Genomic DNA, 16,238 nt, shown 5'->3' with positions numbered 1-16,238 from the left:
GGGCCAGAGGGTGGGATAGCTCGTTTGAGAGCCAAGACCCTCGGAGAAGCAATGACAGGACATTGTGACACTGGAAGGAATGTAGGAGGATGAGCAACACCTGACATTTCAGGAAGAGGCCAGTTCAAGAGCAAGGTTTCAGTTATAGCACAGATGTGGGGGAGAATGTTTGAGGAAGAGGTAGAGGTAGAGGGTATAAATCCTTTTTTTTTTTTTTTTTTTTTTTGCCATCAGTGGGAGTATCCAGAGATCCCATTAGAAAGGGAGGAGAGGTAAGAGGGGGACTTACATTTTGGATGGTGTCCAAAAATCCATCCCAACATATCCTGATGGCTGAGAAGAGTGGGCATTTCAGGCCTCTGAGAGAAGTTGGCCACAGCTTGGATTAAGCGTGTTTCTAAGAATATTGGATATAGGTAGCTCTGGTACTGGGAAGGCTCTGGTACCTTGGTGGCATACCAGACGGTAGGTGCTCTATGCAGACCTTTATGCTCCGTGCTTTTTTTTTTTTTTAATATTTATTGTATTGTATTTATTTTCTTTATCTTTTTTTTTTTTTTGGCTGCATCGGGTCTTAGTTGTGGCACGCGGGATCTTCGTTGAGGCATGCGGGATCTTTTATCGCTGCGCGCAGGCTTCCCTAGTTGTGGTGCGCGGGCTTCTCTCTAGTTGTGGCGTGCGGGTTTTCTCTTCTCTAGTTGTGGTGCGCGGGCTCCAGAGCGCGTGGGCTCTGCAGTTTGCGGCACGGGCACGTGGGCTCTCTTGTTGAGGCGTGCGAGCTCAGTAGTTGTGGCATTCAGGCTTATTTGCCCTGCGGCATGTGGGATCGTAGTTCCCCGACTAGGGATTGAACCCACGTCCCCTGCATTAGAAGGTGGATTCTTTTCCACTGGACCACCAGGGAAGTCCCCTTGGTGCTGCCTTAAATCTTCTGGTAAGGACTGGTGAAATTAAGATTGAGGTCCTACTGAGCAGAGACTGGTATCTGGCTGAGTAATGAGACATCCCCTGGAGAGACCCGTAAGTATGGAAGAGGAGGGGTTGGAAATCTGTGGGCAGGACTTTGCAGGAGTTGAGAGCCTGAATTATGTAGTTAATAAGGCCTTGTTTGTATCCACAGGCTGTCAAGACCCAGGGAAATTTGGGTTAGGTTGCTCACCGGTGCAAACCTACAGAGTGGGCAAAAGAAAATAATCATTTTTCCATCTTTGGTCTTTGTGCCACACTATTAGAGGCAGTGTTGCTTATACCCCAGAATAGTGAAACTACTCTTTTGGTTTTTACTTACAACTCTGTGGAGCAAAACATGAATTTGGAAGTGGTAGGGCAGGTGGGCAGATAAATCTCAGTGACATATACCATGCTGGATTCAGAATAACTGGACTACTCTAGGACCTGGAATGTGGGGAAGTAGAGGGAACATTTATGTCACTTTGGGCTTTCCTACTCAATGGGAAGAACTTGACCTCTCATTAGACCACTCAGTAAGACTGAGGAAGTAAAAGGACTTTTTAAATCTCTGGTGGTCTCAGGCTCACATGGCAACACTGAAGAGAGGAAAGGAGAGAAAAGAAGTCCACATTTGAGTGCCTACTATGGAATGCCAGGCACCGTTAGGCTTTATATTATTGTTTAATCCTCATAGGAGCCCTCGGAAGTAGTATGCATTAATCTGTTCATATTGTAGGTGAGGAAACAGAAAGATTCAGTAACTTGTCCAAAGTCAAAGATCAAGTGAGTAATGAACCCTAGGATTTGATTTCAGATTTGTCTGACTCCGAAGTCTGGGCTTTTCCTTTCTGATGGAGAATGTAGCTTTTTGGGATTGGTGTGATTGGTCCTATTGGCAAAGGGAAACTGAAGCCTTCAGTAAAAATAAGGGAGAAACTAAGGCAGTCTTAGAGAGTAAATAGAGTCTGTCAAAGGGAATGACCCTGAGGTAGGTAGAAAGCAAGTGTAAGAGAAGAGACAGCAGAGAGGATGGTTGGTCTTGATTAAGCCTAATTTATCTCTTGACCACTGATAGGAAATGGGAGGGAGGGGCAAGTTAGTAAGAGGAAATGGTCCAAGAGCCAAGCTGTCCGGGATATTCTCCCATTTTCCCCTCAGCAGCCACCTCTGGGCAGAGGCTCAGCTTTAGCTTTGTCATCAGATTCTGGGCATAGACAAGGACTTGATTTAGGAAGGCAGGCTGGCTGTCCAGAGCAGCTTTGTCTCATGGAAAGGACATGTGGCTGAGTAGGGGAGTGACCAGCCAGGAGTCAGGAGACCTGTGTTTCAGTGCAGCCCCTGAGGAACGGAACAGCAGTGGTAGGTGGGGTGATGCTCATTTATTCATGGAAGATAAGTATAGATTGTTTTCTCAGGGGAGCCTGAGAAGCATCCTTAAGGAGAGAGCGGGAACTCAGCCAAAAGAACTGACCTAATTGGAGGTCTCAGCAAGGATCCGGAGCTGTTTCCTGATCCCTCGTGGCCAGGACCCTGTGGCCTGTGACTTGTGTTTTTGTGGTTTAGAGAAACAGGATGGAAAGGCAGAGGTACCAGACCCTTTCTGGGCATTTAACTTCTTCTGTTGGTCTGATGTGGCACTGGACTTTGTAAGAAACAAGGGGTTCAGCTGTGCAAGTTGAAAGTCTTGGATATTTAACTCTTCTGGTTTCTCAGGCTCTTTCCGGAACCTCGTGATCTCTACATTCATGCTGGTCTTAGGCACTTCAGATACAAAGAGAACCTTGTTCTTCAGCTTGTTTTGGATCCAGGGATCAATTGAGGCCCAAAGAATTAATGTTTCTTGTAGCTGCATTAAAACAAAGGCCCTGTGGCTGGCTCACTTCAGGCCCACGCTGGGAGGGGAGGGGGAGCTCTGGCTACAGACCCCTCTGGTCCCAGGGAATGAGGTCAAGGGGACAGTGTCTACGGGCGTACCCCCCTCTCCTCCCCTCTGACAAAGAGCACGTGGCGTGAGGATATGTGGGAGAGGCTTGGAGGAAGGGTTGAGAAGAGGAAGAGGTGGGCGGGGATGCCTTACACTTTTCTTCACAGACGGGCTCTTTTCCACATCCAGCATGTCTAGGACCAAGTGGAACACTTGTGGGCTGCGGATCCCCAGGACGCCCTGGCAGAGGCAGGATGAGGGCGCCTAAATAGCCGGCCCCAGGAAGATGCCCCGTCTACACTCTTCCATTCTAGTGCCCTTGTGATGACCCTGTGCCTGGAGAGGAGATATGGCTTCCCAGCAGAGGTAGCACTTTCCTTGCCTTTTGGGGCCACTTCATTGGGTTCCGGTACAATTTTTTCACCAGAAGAGTCAAGATAGTTTCTATGTGTAATATCTAAGCAATGCCCCTCACACCCTTCTCCTGTCCCTTATCCCACCCACCTCCAGTCCTGAAGAAAATCTTTTCCTGAACTCCTGATAGGGCTGGAATTCTAAGATAAAAAAGCAAGCAAACAACCTCCCCAAACTTTACAGCCCTTTCTTCCCTTCAGTAACTCTGCTGGACTGCCCGCTCCCCCTGCCGTCAAAACATCTGGTCAGAGTAGCGGAGCTGGCCTTACCAAAGAGATGACTGCTTCCTGGCGTGCAGTGGCATTTGAGCTCATCAGTTGCCTGGAGAAGGGAGTGAGTGTGTTGTGGTCCAGTTAAGGGGAGGGGAGCAAGGCTGGCTGCTTCCTACAGTCCAGAGTGAGTCAGGCATAAGGCTGATGTGTGATGTTAGTTTTATTAACTTCCCCTTCTTATTTCTTGGGTCAGGAAAGGGGCTGGGAGGGGAAGGGTAGGTACTACGGTTTTCCAGGGGGCACTAAATGACGATCAGGACTCGCATCCGTCCAGAACATTACCTTATACAAGTCCCTTTCATGTCCTCATCTTAATCGGAGCTTTATAGCAACCCTGACTGGTAGGTATTATCAGCCCCTTTTTACAGATGAAGAAAAGCCCGGAGATCAAAGAGTGACTTGGCCAGGGGCACAGGCAAGTGCGAGCTGAGAATGGGCCGTAGGTTCTCAGCTCTCTCTGACCCTCTGTCCCCTTCTCACAGCCTCGGATTTGGCCCTGGCAGTTCCCAGCCCAAGCCACTCACGCCTCCACCAAGTTCATCATTGTGGGCTTCATCTTGAGCTCTTCCACAGTTTCAGCAACAGCCTGCCTCATAGCCTGAAGAGGGATTAAGGTGAGACAAGGATTCAGGGGTGTACCCTTAAGTGCTTCTCAAACCTTATTGAATGTTTACTTTGTGCTACATATATGATCCTTGCCTCGAGGAGCTCACGCTCTGGTGGGGAAAGCAGACAAGTGGAACAGTCAGTCACACTCCTGAACTAAGTGTAGGGGCAATAGGAGGGTCTCCTAGCTCAGTCTGGGTACCAGGAAGACTTCCTGGAGGAAGCGATGCCTCTGCTGAAACCTGAACATGGAGCATGAGTTAACCAGGTAGAGGGCTGGGGGCAGATTTCCCGGGCAAGAGGGAGAGCATGCACAGAAGCCTGGAGGCAAGGGAGAGCGCAGAGAGGTTAGGGAGCAGAAAACAGTTCAGTTTAGCTAGGTGACCAAACGGACTCTTCAGAGTGGGGCACTCTGAGTAATTACACTGGGACCACAGGTATAAATCAGGATGGGGTGTTCCTAAGCGCAGCTGGTGTGTGGCTCTGAGCGGGAGTGTAGTGGGGCTAAAGAGGTAGGCAGGACTTGGGTGGTGAAGGGCAGTGTAAGCCCTTCTGAGGGCTTGGGGAGCGACTGAGAAGTTCTATGCAGAGGTGAGCCGCAATCTGATTCACAGTTTAGAAAAATGTCTTCAGCAGTTCTGTGGCTGGTTTTGTAGCAAGCTATAACAAAGATAAAAGCAAGGGAGCACAGAGGAAGGCAGGGTGATTCTGTTGTTGGTGATCTGGGAAAGCTTCCCATAGGAGGTGTTGTTTGGACTGGCTTGGAAGGGGCAATCGTATTTTAATAGGCAGAAGGAGAAAGGAGTTACTTACCAGTGGGACTGAAAGCATGCGGCAGTTTTCCACCTTGCAGAGGAGGGAGAGATGACTCAGGGCATTTTAAGCTGAGAGAACGGCCCGCGTGAAGGCAAGGTGGCTTGAAAACAGGGGCTGCATTAGGGTGAATGTGATGCTTTGGGGGGCAGCGTGGTGAGAACCAAGGCAGGGGGGTCTTTAGAGAAAGGTGGAGAGACAGGTTTGAGCTGCCTGGACTTGGGAGTTTTGGTCTCACTTACAAAGAAGGGTTCATTATACGTCTTCCTCCTGAGCAGGTCAAATGTGAGTCCTTCCAGGCCCTGTGCCTGGATCTGTTCCAGCCCAATGGTCTTGAGCATCTGGCTGGCTTCAAAACGGTGCTGAGGGCAGGGGTGGGGAAGACATGAAGGATAGACTCCCTTCCTCATCCCCCAGCCCTGTCCTAGTCCTGGAGAAGGAAGGGTACTAGGCAGCCCTAGAGCTTACCTCAAGGACACTGGAATAGCACAGCTGGTCTAGGATGGTCCTGATGACCGTGGCTGAGTGCACACCCATTATCTTGACCAGCATACTGAGTGCCTGTGGAGGTGGGCAGGGCGGGCTGGGGTATACCAGACCAAGAGGCATCTGGATGGCCAAGCAGGCTTGAGGGCTAGAACTTGTAGGGAATAGGTGGGGTCCTTTCTCCTCCCTCCTGGCCTCGTGAGTGAGAGCATAAGTTCATGTGTGCACACACGTGCACATACGTGCATGAACACCCATACACACTGAATGTACACAGACACGTGTACATTTAGCGTCCATATGACCCTGTACTCGTATGTATATACATACTGACAAAACACACAGAGGACCCTGTGGTGCTCCTTGCGGGAGCTTCTTTTCTCTGGGATGAGGATGACAGGGTCCAGACCCCACCAGTCAGCACCGGTTCCCCAGTGCTCCCCAGGGAGCTCGTCCTCCTGCCCCTTGCACCTGCATCTGCTGGGTCTTTGGCCCTTGGTGCAGGCACTGCAGCAAGTACTCTCGGGCTGTGCTGCTACAGGGCCTCAGGAACCCCAAGCACAGGGCCGCCTCCACTGCTGCCTTGTTCCCTGACTTCTTTATCAGCATCTGCAGCACAGGCACCAGCTTCTCTCCATCCTCGACCTGCGTCCTCTGAGAGGGAGATGAGGGACACGGGTGGTGGGACTATGTCTTCGGCCAGGCTTTGTCAGGAAGGCAATTCATTACTGCTTCCAGACCATTCTCCCTCCTCCTTAAGGTGAATCTCACGTCATGAGATTATTTTACCCACTTCCCTTATTTTTGCTGTCATCTACTTGCTCCTAGGCCGCATCCTTTCATTTCTCTATGACTTTTCTTGTGGATGGATCAATGTTACTCTCTAACACTTCTGCCGTCTTAATTCTTGGCATTTGAAAAAATATACATGTCATTGATCCAACGCCTCTCCTCCAATAACCTTGTCCTCTACTCTATGTCAGCCACTAATTCCCACAGAGAGACTTTATCATTACCCATTACTGCAACTTCTCTATGACCCCTCCCCACCATCTTTCTGCTTCTCCTCTGATGTCAACAATTGTTGGACTCCACAAAGACTAACAATTCACTGAGCACTTTTTCACTGCTCCTCACTTTCTTCCCTCTTTACCCAGCTTCAGTTCCATGGTCCCGCTCACTCAACTCCTTTACCCCCTCTTGCTTCATTGTACTCAACTCTCCACCAACTCTGTGCCTGCACTTCCTGGCAGGAAACAAAGTTATGATGACTAATCTTGCTTGAAACGTATGAACACAAACCTCATGTAGACCCTTAATGCTGACTAGTGATCGGACTGCTTTTCCCCAGGCAATTCTCTTTCCCACCCTTCTAATTCATTCTCTTTCCTCTGGAACCTCTAACACTTCTTCCTCTATTCTCTTAAGTTGATGACCTTGCTTCCTACTTTACTGAGCAAATAAAAGCAACCGGAAAAGAAGTTCCAGAGACACTTACCACCACTTCTATCCAACTTTCAACACCTGCACCCATATGTTCTTCCTTTCCACGTGTTACAATGGACCATGACCATCTATCTAAAGTCAGTCTCTCTTACTCACGTGTTCGAGCTCATCCCTTCTCATCTGCTCAAGAATATTGCTGCACAAATCTTCCCACCCTCTTCAAAATGATCATTTTCCTAACGACTGGATCATTACACCTCAGCATTGAAACATGCTGTTATTTTCCCTTTTTCTAGTATTTACCCCTGCTGCTGACTACGACTCTTTTCAGCAAAACTTGGAAAGTTGTCCATGCTTGCCGACTCTAACTTCTTTCCTCCCATCCTCTCTTAAATCCACCCTATTCAGGCCTTCACTCCCACTTTCCCACCAGAATGGTTCTTTTTAAAAAATATTTATTTATTTATTTGGCTGCGCCGGGTCTTAGTTGTGGCATGCGGAATCTTCACTGTGACATGTGAAATCTTTTTAGTTGCGGTATGTGGGATCTTAGTTGCGGCATGCGGGATCTTTAGTTGTGGCATGCGGAATCTTCAGCTGCAGCACGCGGGATCTTGAGTTGCGGCATGTGGGATCTAGTTCCCTGACCAGGGATCGAACCTGGGCCCCCTGCATTGGGAGCGTGGAGTCTTAGCCACTGGACCACCAGAGAAGTCCTCACAATGGTTCTTGTTAAGATAATCAATGATTCCCACATTGTTAAATCCATTGGATCGATTCTCAGTCCTTCTATTATTTGATATGGTTGATTTATCCCCTTTCCTTGATATATGTTCTTCACTTGATTTTCAGAATGCTGCACTATTGTTTGTCTTCCTACCTATTGGCCACTTCTCAGTATTTACTGGTTCTTCCTCTTATCTCTGACCGCTTAATGTTGGGGTGCCCCAAGGCTTGATTCTTGGTTCTTAGTGATCTCATCTAGGTGAATGACATTAAATGCTACTTATATGCTGACAACTCATAGATTTCTTCCTCTAGCTGTATATCTAACTGTTTACTTGCTGTCTCCCTTGGAGGTCCGGTAGACATCTGAAACATAACTTGTCCAAAATTGGGCTTTTGATATTGTAGTACCTCCAAGCCTCTTCCACCTGCAGCTTTCTCTATGTTAGTTGGTAACAACTCCATCCTTTCAGTTTCGAGGCCAAAAACCTTGACCTCATCCTTGTTTCCTCACTGTCTTTTTTTAATTTTAATTTTAATTTTTTAAATTTTTGGCTGTGTTGGGTCATTGTTGCTGCGCGCGGGCTTTCTCTAGTTGCGGTGAGCGGGGGCTACTCTTCGTTGCGGTGCGCGGGCTTCTTATTGTCGTGGCTTCTCTTGTTGTGGAGCACAGGCTCTAGGTTCAGTAGCTGTGGCACGCGGGCTCAGTAGTTGTGGCTCGCAGGCTCTAGAGCGCAGGCTCTAGAGCGCAGGCTCAGTAGTTGTGGCGCACGGGCTTAGTTGCTCCACGGCACGTGGGATCTTCCCGGACCAGGGCTCGAACCCGTGTCCCCTGCATTGGCAGGCGGATTCTCAACCACTGCGCCACCAGGGAAGTCCCCCTCACTGTGTTTTATAAGTCACATTTAACCTGTCAGAGTTTTGCTTTCAAAATGTATCCAGAATTGAATAACTTCTTACCAGCCACACCGCAACTACCACGGTCCAAGCCACCATCGTGTCTCACCAGGATTGCTTCAGCAGCCCCTAACTGGTCTCTCTGCTCCCACTTTTGCCCCCCGCCCCTGCCCATCTTTTTTCACCATAGCAGTAAGAGCGAACCTTCTGAAACATAAGTTAGATCATGTTACTGCTTTGCTCAAATACCTGTTCCACTCAGAGTAAAAGCTCAAGTACTTAAAAGTCATCCAGAAGGCCACATATGATCTAGTCTCCTTTAACGTCTTTGACCCAGCTTCATTTCCTCCTGGTTTCTCTGTTCCCACTCCACTTCCTTCACGTGGCCTCCTTGCTGTTCCTTGACCATGCCAAGTGTGCTCCTGCCTTAGGGCCTTTGCCTGGATTTGTCCTTCTGCCGGGATGCCTTCTCTCAGCTATCTGCAAGGCTCACCCCTCGCCTTCTTGTCTGTGCTCAGACGACAACTTCCAAATGAGGCCTTCCTTGTCCTCCATGTTTAAAAGTGCAACTCATCCCATCTCCACTCGGCATTCCTGATCACTCTCACCTTGCTACGTAATTTTTCCATTGCACTTGGCACCTCTAACATACTATATAATTAAATTTATTGGTTATTACATGTCTCTCCCCACTAGAATGTAAGCTCCACGAGAGCCAGGATGTCTGCCTGTTTGGTTTGCTGACATATCCCAAGGGCTTAGGATGGTGTCTCACACACGACAGCTGTTTAATATATGTTTGTTGAGTAAATGGATGAGTGATGAATTCTGTTTCACGTGGAGCAATGATGGGGTCAAAGTAAGAGGACCCTAAGGGGGAAAAGTCTTGAGTAGTGTCAGCAGACTCTCTTGCTCCCTGTCCCCTTTTGGCTGAGGTCTTCCTTTAATAGGTTATTTTAAGGATGATAATAATGATGATGAGTTATCACTTAAAGAGCACAGGCGTTGAACTAGGTGCTTTATGTATATTATCTCATTTAATGTTCTCAACAATGCTATAAGATAACTACTCTATCCATTTTAGAGACGGACAAATGACACCTCTGAAAGCTGGCTTTTCAGAGGTTATATGACCAGTTAAGTGGCTCTGCCAGTGCTTCTGTCCAGGGAACCTATTCCACAGGGGACTCCACAAGGACAACGTCCTCCGCCATCAAAGCCAGGAGCTAGGTTACCTTCTCCCTGGCTTAACCCCGTGCCAACACCGTCAATTACCTTGTCTTACCTCGCCCCAGTGACTGACTCTCCTCCCAATCACCTGGTCTTTGGGGACAGCAGCCCAGGAGTTCAGAGACACCCGTAGCGCCGTCAGAGTATCCATCCTTTGCCCCTCATTTTGCCCCTTCAACTGCTTGATGAGAGCTTGGATCACATGCTTATTCAGGCAACCTGGACGGGGAGGATCCTCAGGTCAGGGCGGAGCCTCAGGGCTGCTCCTCTCTGCCGGAACCCATTTGACCCCTGTGCCTTCAAGACAGAAGTTCCAAGTTCTAGGTCACAGGGTTGCCCGTCCCCTCAAGACACCAGAGCGGCTGGCTGAGCATGACGGCCGTTCCCAGAGCCCGCTCTCTCCCTCCCTCCAACCTCCTCTCGCTTTTCACCCCGCCTTCCTCTCTCTGCCCAACAGTACGTCAGACAATTCCCAGACCCTGCCAACGGCTAGGTGGCAGTGAGTGTACAGTCCACTCCCTTCGGTCCTTCCCCAAAGGGCAGTGTGGCTGCACTGCTTCCTTCCTCACCCACCCCGCCTTCTCCCCACCCAGAGAGAGGACATACTCACCCAGGATGGCCAGGGTTTGACAGGCCTCACACTTCACTTTCTCTGGGCCAGTTTGGGCCTGATTTAAGAGGCGGTGGGTGGGAACATGCCATAAGGTGGTGGAATGTCAGAGCTTTCAGGATCATCTCAGCTTAACTTTTCATTTTACAAATGAGGAAACCGAGGCCTAGAGAGTGACCTGTTTATGCTCAAACACAGGGTACAGGCAGGATGGTACGATGGAAGGAACACGACTTGGGAGTAAGAGTTTTGTTCACATCCCTGTCTGGTATCTGGTAGCCACGTGGCCTCGGGCAAGTCACTTGGCCTCTCAGAGCTTTCATTTTCTCGTTAGAAAAATGCAGCTACTACTACCTATTCCTAATACTGGAAGATTTAAATGAGATTCTGTGTAAGAACACAGACCCCCCATTATAAATTGGCATATAGGCACAGGCATTGACTCAGTTACGGTAGAGAATGAACTCAGTCCCAGTTTTCTCCTGGCTTTTTAGTTGCTCATCTTTCCTGTTAGACAAAGGGGATCTTCAGATTCCCCCTTCCCCATCCTTTTAGATCAAGCGGCCCTTTAAAGGAGCCAAGGGCATGAGATGGGGACATGCCACACAAGGCAGCTCTCTTCTCCCTGGATCTGACCCATAGTCCTTGAGCCTGGCGAGCCTTGTCAGTGCCCATGTGCCAATGCTCTACACACCTCAGGCTCTGTTTCCTCCTCTCCTGAACTCTGTGCAGCCCCAGACTCACCACCTGCCATAGTGCTTCCATGATAAACTTGTCTCTGACGCCCAGGCACCCCAGAGCCTGCAGGAACAGGGTTAGAGGAAAGGGAAGAGACCTTGGACACCACTGCCGGGAATTTCCATCCTCTGGACACGGCTGGAGTTTATTCTGGGAACATCACTCCACCCTTGCCCTCCACCTCAAGCATCTTTCTGCTCCCCAGCTCAGCCAACTCCTACCTGTAACCACGCCCCTCCACCCTTGCCACTTCTCACCTGTGCTGCATAGAGTTGCTCATCCTCTCTGGGAGATTTCAGGCTTTCTGTGAGTTCCTGCCCATCAAAGCGAGCCAGTGGAAGGGAAGAAAGGGATACATAGAGCTCTACAGCTATACTTTCAAACTGGAAGGAGCTCATCCAGTCCAATCCCCTTTCCTCCCCTCCCTCCGTTTTGCAGGCAGCAGGCAGGGACTGAGGGCGGAAGGATGGTGTGAGCCCCAGGTAAGGGCACCCACAGAAAGAGAGTCTCCCCATTCTCCCCCCAGCCGTGGTCCCTGACCTTTAATCTTTGCCACTTCAGGGGGTCCCCAGCAGGGTCTAAGGGCTTGGATTCCATCTGAGGCTTTACAATCAGCTTGCTCATTGGGAGATGGAGTTTTTGGATGAGGGTACCCTCTTTGAGGTACCTGTGTGAGAAATTGCACAGGTAGCCCTGGCCCCCTTGTTCCCTCCCTCCTTACTTCACACACTCTTCTCTGCCTCTGGTCCTCAGCCCAGCTCAGAGGTGAGACCAGAGGAAGAAAGATGAGCCTCCTTCTACCCCAGGGTCTTCTCTGGGGTCTGGAGGCTGACTTGCACCACGCCCAGCCCCACTCCACCCCTTTCTTCTCTTTCCTTCCTTTCCTAGAAGATGTGGAGGGCGTGGAGAACAGGAAGGGGCCCAACACACCTAGGGCGATCTCTCATTTTCCACAGTATCTTCTGGGCCTCCCGTTCCTTTCGCTGATTATACAGGGCGTGCCAGTGCGTGTAGATCTCAGGCTGCTTGGAGTAGCAGTAAGGTACGGAGTTTGGCTTGCTCGGGTGCTGCCTCCAGCACTCCGGACTTGGGGGAAACTCTTCCTTTGGCATCTGGGGGTGTGAGTGGCAGAGCAGTCACAGGGGACATTGCTCAGCCAGGAAAAGGGCCAGGGTGAGAAGGGACTAGACGAGGGAAACAGCCCTTCAGCCTGTCATCTGAGCTGAAGTCACAGCCACCTCCGAACCCACTGTGTGACTCGGGCAAGTTACTTCACCCCACCAAGATCTCAGTCTTCTCATCTGCAAATTGGAGCTAATAATCCTTGTTCTGTACCCCTCCCAGGGTGGTTGTGAAGAACAAATGACATAAAGGTTGTGAAGCCGTTGCTGGTCTGCAAATTGATCTGAGTACAGTTGGCCCTCTGTATCCGCGGGTTCCACATCCACAGATTCAACCAACCACAGATTGAAAGTATTTGGAAAATAAAAATTCCAGGAAGTTCCAAAAAAACAAAACTTGAATTTGCCACGTACCCAGCAACTCTTTACATACCGTTTACGTTGTATTAGGTATTATAAGTAATCTAGGGAGGATGTGTGTAGGTTACATGCAAATACCACACCACTTTATACAAAAGACTTGAATATCCATGGATTTCGGTATCCACAGGAGTCCTGGAACCAATCCCCTGCGGATACCGAGGGACAACTGTACACAGTTTGGTTAGTTGAGCATCTCAGAGTACTTTGAAAAAGCCTTCCAGGCAAGGAGATGGAAAGGCAAGGGGCAAGGGAGATGTGGAGTAAAGAGTGGGGGGCGGAAATTCAGGCTACAGCTCCTTCATTCAGGCATTCAACAGATACTTAGTGAGCACCTACCATGTGCCAGGCACTAGGTGCTGGGGATACAATTATCATCCCTGCCCTCATGGAACTTAATAGTTTTGTTGGAAAAGCAGGATTTCTTCAAATAATCTATCTCTTATACAATTGTGAAACTGTAGCTCTGGTTGCAGTGGAGGGTTTTGGATGGATCAGGGGCTTTCTCGGAAGGTTTGGCTAGGATTCATTCCTGTCTCTTCTCAAGCCTTCCTGTCTCTACAACAGATCTCTGAGCAACAAGGAAGAGGGGCTTCAGCCAGTGGTTCCCAGTGTGGTGACTGAGAAGATCATCATAAAGTTCTCGGGTGATTGTCATGACTTCAGAAAATGGGGCATTGACTCAGTATGAGTAAGGTTGTCAGATTTAGTAAAAACCAAGCAAATAAAAAACAGGATGTCCCGTTGAATTTTGATTCCAGGTAATGAAGGCAATATTTAGGACATATTCATACTAAAAAATATTCATTGTTTAGCTGAAATTTAGATTTAATCAGGCATCCCATTTTATCTGGCAACTCTAATGAGGAAGATCCCTGTGTTAATAAAAATGACTCATTATTAAGCCCTGCCTGCATAGCCTAAGCCTTACAGATATTATCTCATAGCAACCTGATAAAGGGAGATGGGCAGGGGTTGGCTTGTGACAGAGGATACTCCTGAGGCTCAGGGAGGGAAAGTGACTTGTCCAAGGTCACACGTAGTTAGTGGCAGCCCCAGGGGTGAGTGGCAGGGTTCTGTGAACTAGCCTTAATGGGAAAGGATAGTCTGCTGCCGCTCCTACTTCAACAAAGCTCCCAGGGTGGCAGAAGTTCGGGGTCTTACCTGGTGGCAGGACAAGGGCAGGAGAACAGGAGCTGTGGCTCTTCTGAGTTCTGTGGTACAAATGAGATGGCAATGACAAGGGTGGATTGAAGAGTCATCATTCCAGTCTTTCATTTATTTAGCATTAGCATTTAATGAACGCTGTATCAGGCACTGGGAGGTAAATAAGGCACTGTTCCTGTCGTTAAGGGACTCACACTTTTCTGGTATCTTGGTCTGTGGAACAGTAAGATTGCCATAGCCTGGGAGCTTCTCAGAAATGCAGAGTCCCAGGCTCCACCCCAGACCCACTGAGTCAGGATCTTCATTTGAGCAGGATTCCTATGCACGTTGAAATTGGAGAAACACTGGTCTAGCAGAGTGGTTCTCAACCCTGGCTGGGTATTAGAATTATTTGAGGGAATTTTTAACATGCCTCAGTCCTACATCAGAGTAATTGAATCAGATTCTCTGAGGAAGGGGCCCAGGCATTTTAGAAAGCTCCCCCGAGGATTCTAATGTGCAGCTAATGGTGAAAACCACTGGTCTCGTTCAGTGGCTCTCAAACTTGAGTGTGCATTAGAAAGAATTGGAGAGCTTGTTAAAACACAGATTTCCTTATCCCCAGATGAAGACTCATCCCCAGAGTGTTGATTCAGTAAATCTGGGTTGTGGTCTGCGAATTTGCTTTTCTGACAAGATACTGATGCTGCTGGTCCTGGGAACATACTTTGGGAACCACTGGTCTAGCTGGTGAGACAGAACTGTTTACTGGTGATTAACAGAGGGAAACAAATGTGAAGATGGATAAAGGCACAGGTGGTCCAGATGAGGGGTCCCTAACCTGGTTGGGAGGAGCAGGGAGGGTTTCCCAGAGGAGATTATACACAAGCTGAGTCTTCAGAGCAAGTAGGAGGTAGCCAGACAGATGAGGGGGAAAAGCAGAGGGCACGAGGAATACCTTCAAACCTTGGAGTTGTAAGAATGGGGTGCAGATGAGGGGGCAGAAGCTGGGGAGACACAGAGACATCCCACCTTAGAGGGCGCTGGAGACTTACCTCGAGGGCTGTGGGGAGCCTTGAAATTATCCAAGGGTCTGCCCTGCCTCTTCCCATGGATCTGCTGACATCACCCAGACCCCTGCCTGGGAGTGGGTGCCAGGGAGCTTTCCTTTTCAGGTCCCTGTCCCTGACTCCACTCCTGTCCATTTCAGCCTCACCTTTGGTCCTTTCTGGATATTCCAGCCATGGGCACTTGAACATCGACCTGTTGATGTCAGAGATGTCGACTGATTTTTCGTAGGCCATCCTCTCCTCCTGGGGGAAGCAGAGAGCACCTGGGTTGGGGAGGGCACTACAGGGACTACTCCCTTGTGGGAGCAGGGTCACAGCTCAGGGAGACCTGTCCTCTGTGGCACAAGAGGGGCTAGTGAGGTGTCTGGGCTTCTGGAGGTAGAAGCCTCCACGTGCTGGGCAACCAGATCACCTAGGTAAATAGAACACTCCGGTTCCATTCTGGAGTCCCAGCCTTGGCATCTACTTGCCGGTGGATTGAGCTAGTCACTTTCTCTCTGGGAGCTTCACTTTTCTCATCTGAAAAGTGGGAAAGCCATGCTTGTCTGGCTAGGTAGAGGGGCAGTGGTGAGGCATAAATTCAAAAAGAAAGTCGAAGCGTTTAGCGAACTTCAAACTCATGTAGCCCATGTTAGGAGCAGGGATTGTCCTTAGGATTAGTCATCAGGAAAATGGCAAAAAAAATGGGAAAGCCCTATTCATACACACGCCTCCCTCCTTGGCAGCAAGAGACGGAACTCTTTTTTTTCCTTTTGGTCACTGAGCACATTTATTTTATTTCATTTTAGAAAAAAAAATCTGAGGTTTAAAAAATATATGGGGATTTCCCTGGTGGTCCAGTGGTTAAGACTCCACACTTCCACTGCAGGGGGCCTGGGTTCAATCCCTGGTTGGGGAACTAAGTTCCCACATGCCGCCCACATGCTGTGAGGCGCTGCCAAAACTCAAAAAAATAAAAATAAAAGAAACTCTGGAATTATTAAAAAATATATATATATAAGAACAGCAATAATAAAAAAATGCAAATGTGGATAGTCACATATATTGACACTGAAAAGTAGAAATGCCATCACTTTACAGATTTTATCTCAGAGTCTATCAGCTGTACATCAACTTCCGTTGCCACCAAGAGCTGACTGTCGTAGCGTCCTCGTGCTCGCTGAGCCACTGCTTCTGTCGAAGGTTTCATGTCATTTGTACTACACAGAATTCCTTTCATTGCTTGCAGTGATTGCTACACTGCAACCTCGACACCTAGCATAGTGCCTGGCACACAGCAGGCAGCTCGCTGAGGCGAGAAAACGCAGGCCACCAAGTCCTCCGACTGGACCATCGCTTCCAGTAAACTGACGTGCTGCACTGAGAAAG

At 49.0% G+C, this 16,238-nt stretch overlaps 1 protein-coding gene across 1 annotated transcript; it reads right to left on the bottom strand.

Annotated features, from left to right (window-relative positions):
* Positions 1–2,422: 2,422 nt before the first annotated feature.
* HEATR9 (HEAT repeat containing 9) lies at positions 2,423–15,104 on the bottom strand. Its single transcript, XM_036838164.1, has 15 exons — positions 15,017–15,104; positions 13,819–13,868; positions 12,044–12,225; positions 11,654–11,780; positions 11,371–11,427; positions 11,120–11,176; positions 10,376–10,433; positions 9,854–9,984; positions 5,938–6,120; positions 5,449–5,541; positions 5,223–5,342; positions 4,086–4,159; positions 3,559–3,610; positions 3,029–3,115; positions 2,423–2,797 (listed from the first exon to the last, which is right to left on the bottom strand). Exons 1-15 carry the CDS (start codon positions 15,102–15,104, stop codon positions 2,423–2,425), a joined length of 1,734 nt encoding a protein of 577 aa, XP_036694059.1.
* Positions 15,105–16,238: the final 1,134 nt, after the last annotated feature.

Source organism: Balaenoptera musculus, chromosome 20, assembly GCF_009873245.2.
Source record: "Balaenoptera musculus isolate JJ_BM4_2016_0621 chromosome 20, mBalMus1.pri.v3, whole genome shotgun sequence".
NCBI lineage: Eukaryota > Metazoa > Chordata > Mammalia > Artiodactyla > Balaenopteridae > Balaenoptera > Balaenoptera musculus.
The sequence above is the reverse complement of the archived record's forward strand: the minus strand, read 5'-3'. Positions and strand labels throughout refer to the sequence as shown.

What these genes read in the sequence shown, in the direction of transcription:
- HEATR9 (XM_036838164.1), bottom strand. Translation starts at nt 15,104, where the DNA reads ATGGCCTACGAAAAATCAGTCGACATCTCTGACATCAACAGGTCGATG. An exon ending in TCAAACCCTGGCCATCCTGG is followed by an intron (nt 9,985 to 10,375) that starts GTGAGTATGTCC and finishes CTCCCCGTCCAG; the next exon opens with GTTGCCTGAATAAGCATGTG. An exon ending in AGGAAGCAGTCATCTCTTTG is followed by an intron (nt 3,116 to 3,558) that starts GTAAGGCCAGCT and finishes TGCCTCTGCCAG; the next exon opens with GGCGTCCTGGGGATCCGCAG.